Source organism: Bombus vosnesenskii, unplaced genomic scaffold (assembly GCF_011952255.1).
Source record: "Bombus vosnesenskii isolate JDL3184/JDL3185 unplaced genomic scaffold, Bvos_JDL3184-5_v1.1 scf7180000013798, whole genome shotgun sequence".
NCBI classification, from domain to species: domain Eukaryota; kingdom Metazoa; phylum Arthropoda; class Insecta; order Hymenoptera; family Apidae; genus Bombus; species Bombus vosnesenskii.
This window is the reverse complement of record NW_022883221.1, coordinates 41,656-44,240: the sequence shown is the minus strand read 5'-3', so window position 1 is coordinate 44,240 and position 2,585 is coordinate 41,656. Positions and strand designations below refer to the sequence as shown.

Below are 2,585 nucleotides of genomic sequence, written 5' to 3'. Positions count from 1 at the left end.
ATCACACTAAATATTTAGTTACAAGAAGGCCGAACAACGTCACGTTGATCAAACTAAAGGAATATAAACGGAATAATACAGAAAAACTTGGAAATTTTTGCGAGCAATCGTTGCAGCATTTGATTCAGTGAACACACGATAAAAAATAATAATATTCGTTCCTTTACAACAAACGTAAAAACAGGGGCATGTCACATAAAATGCATAACACATACTGCTCGATATCTGTGCTACCTTATTACTATTATTCCATAAATACGCCATCTAATTGTATTTTCAATACAATTTTTATATTTCTATAAATGTTATTGTGGTTGAATGTATTTTAACCGCCTAGGGATTTTTAATTACACACAATTTTCGGCTAACATCGTCGTGTATCGTCCACATTCCTGCTGTATTACAACAATAAACTATAAACCGTCCAAGCGTATAACCTTCTTTACAGCGCCATCATTTTAAATCGGAACAATCAAACAGTTTACACTGAAACACTGCGAATGTTACAACGGTTCATCGTTACAGAATGGCTGAGCTGTGAGAAACAAGAACGATTGCCGCAGAATATAAACGAGACAAAATATAAATTGATATAAGATGCAGTGAAGCAAATCAGTCGCAGGTCATTCGTTTTATCATTTCCTGACGTCCATATCAGAGATTTTATTAAAAGTTAAAAAGCTGAGGTAGACTCGTGATTGTACTGATTTTGAATTAGACATTACAGTCCTTCTAATTTTCATCAGAAAATAAGCTTTTCTTACGGATGGAATACTTGACACTACCGTTGCAACGAATAATTAACGACCTGGTACGTTTCGTTCTAGATAAGCGACCCGCATATTGCGATTACAGATGGCTGTATTAGCATGTACATTGTCAGAGTAATCAACAGTCTCAATTTAAACAAGATAGATTTTTTTATATAAAAAGAGCAAGAAACGACAATACAAATGATTCATTTTGATTACTATGTTTTATATTGTAATACTTGCATGTTACTATATCAGGTAGATATTCAAACTGGTAAACACTACACATGCAAGGATATTCTCGAAAAAAGCACAATATTATCTGTTGCTTTGAGAAATTATGGAATCAAGGTGGAAGACAGAATCTCCGTTGCAGCTGAAAACCATCCACATTACGTGGTATCGATATGTAGCACGTTATTTATCGGAGCTACATTTGCACCGTTGAATCCAGCATATACAGAAAGTAAGATATTCTCCAAGCAGCTTTTACGAATTATTTTATAATAACAAAGAAATTAATTTAATTAAAAGTACGTGCGTGTTTAATATTATAGAAATTTAACGAAGGCAGAACGTGAAAAGTGGAAAGAAAAATTTGCTCTTCTTTTTTGGAAACTTGCATGTTTCTGATAACTCCACTGATTATGCCATATATAAGTTAATGAAATCGAGCCTCGACTTTATTATTTGCCTCGAGTTTATTATAGAATTTTACAACTACTAGAAACAGAGATCATAAATTAGATACTTTAATTAAAGACTAAATTTATTTACATTACACTTGCAGAATTAACAATAAAAGTCTAGAAACAGTACTTACTCTAACACCAATTTTTATAATCTAGTGTAAACAATAATTGTTAATATTAAATTGTTAAATATTGTGTATATAGATGCGGAAATTAATAATCACTTATATTCTCAATATGCGTTACTCCGTCACCTTTTAGAGATACAAACAATACTAATTTTTAATCGTATACGATTAAATTGTATTTAACTACTCCGAATATCTTCTCAGAGTAAACATTCTACGAAAAATATGTTATTTCAAAGAAAGTTGTTTCAGCCTCTCCTTGCGGAGACGGATATCGGAAAAAGCTTTTGTAAGGCTTTTCGAATATTTCTAGATCTTTTGTTAACCTTGTTACCTTGTTACGCGGAGTGGTTAAGTTACGCCATGCAGCATATGCGTTATTTAATCATATCTAATGCAATTTTTTACGTAGGAGAATTTACGCACATGCTGGAAATTTATCAGCCACGGGTGTTGTTTGTATCGCGACGCACTGAAAACATTTTGGCGAAAATTGCATCTACTGTAAGCTGGAATATGAAATTAATCGAATTGGATGATAAACCTCTTGATGGAAATATAATAACCTGAGACAAGGTTTTGGAAAAATATCAAAGTATCACGGATCTCTATGCGTCTTCACCGGTGCAGATAGATCATAACAGGAAAAGAATGGCAGCTATTTTATGTTCTAGCGGTACAACAGGAATTCCAAAAGGAGTAATGTTGTCTCATCGAAATTTGTTACTTTTCATCCAAACTCTAAGGTAAATATATTAAATTAATATACACAATGTACCCGGTTGATCTAAGACCACACATATATTTCGAGATTTATTTTTCATTTATGCTAAATTTAAATATATATTATTCGTTTTATATGATTAACAAACCATTCTTTATTCAAATCAACTATATAATATTTTCTCTATTGTTGTGCTTCTTAACTCTTATCATTCTAGTTGAAATTATAAATATTCGATTCAATTGCATTTGTTCTTAATCGAAGTGCCCCAGAATCAATGGATATTCGA

General features: G+C 32.0%; 1 protein-coding gene across 1 annotated transcript; it reads left to right on the top strand.

The window, feature by feature from the left end:
• The first annotated feature begins 945 nt into the window (after positions 1–945).
• Positions 946–2,161, top strand: LOC117238986 (luciferin 4-monooxygenase-like). The gene is made up of 2 exons (XM_033504245.1): positions 946–1,218; positions 1,985–2,161. The coding sequence occupies exons 1-2, from the start codon at positions 954–956 to the stop codon at positions 2,140–2,142; spliced, it is 423 nt and encodes a 140-aa protein (XP_033360136.1). The 5' UTR covers positions 946–953; the 3' UTR covers positions 2,143–2,161.
• The last annotated feature ends 424 nt before the right edge of the window (positions 2,162–2,585 follow it).

Coding starts and splice junctions, on each gene's coding strand:
- LOC117238986 (XM_033504245.1), top strand. CDS start 954: ATGATTCATTTTGATTACTATGTTTTATATTGTAATACTTGCATGTTA. Junction 1,219..1,984: donor GAATCCAGCATATACAGAAA/GTAAGATATTCT, acceptor TTTTTTACGTAG/GAGAATTTACGCACATGCTG.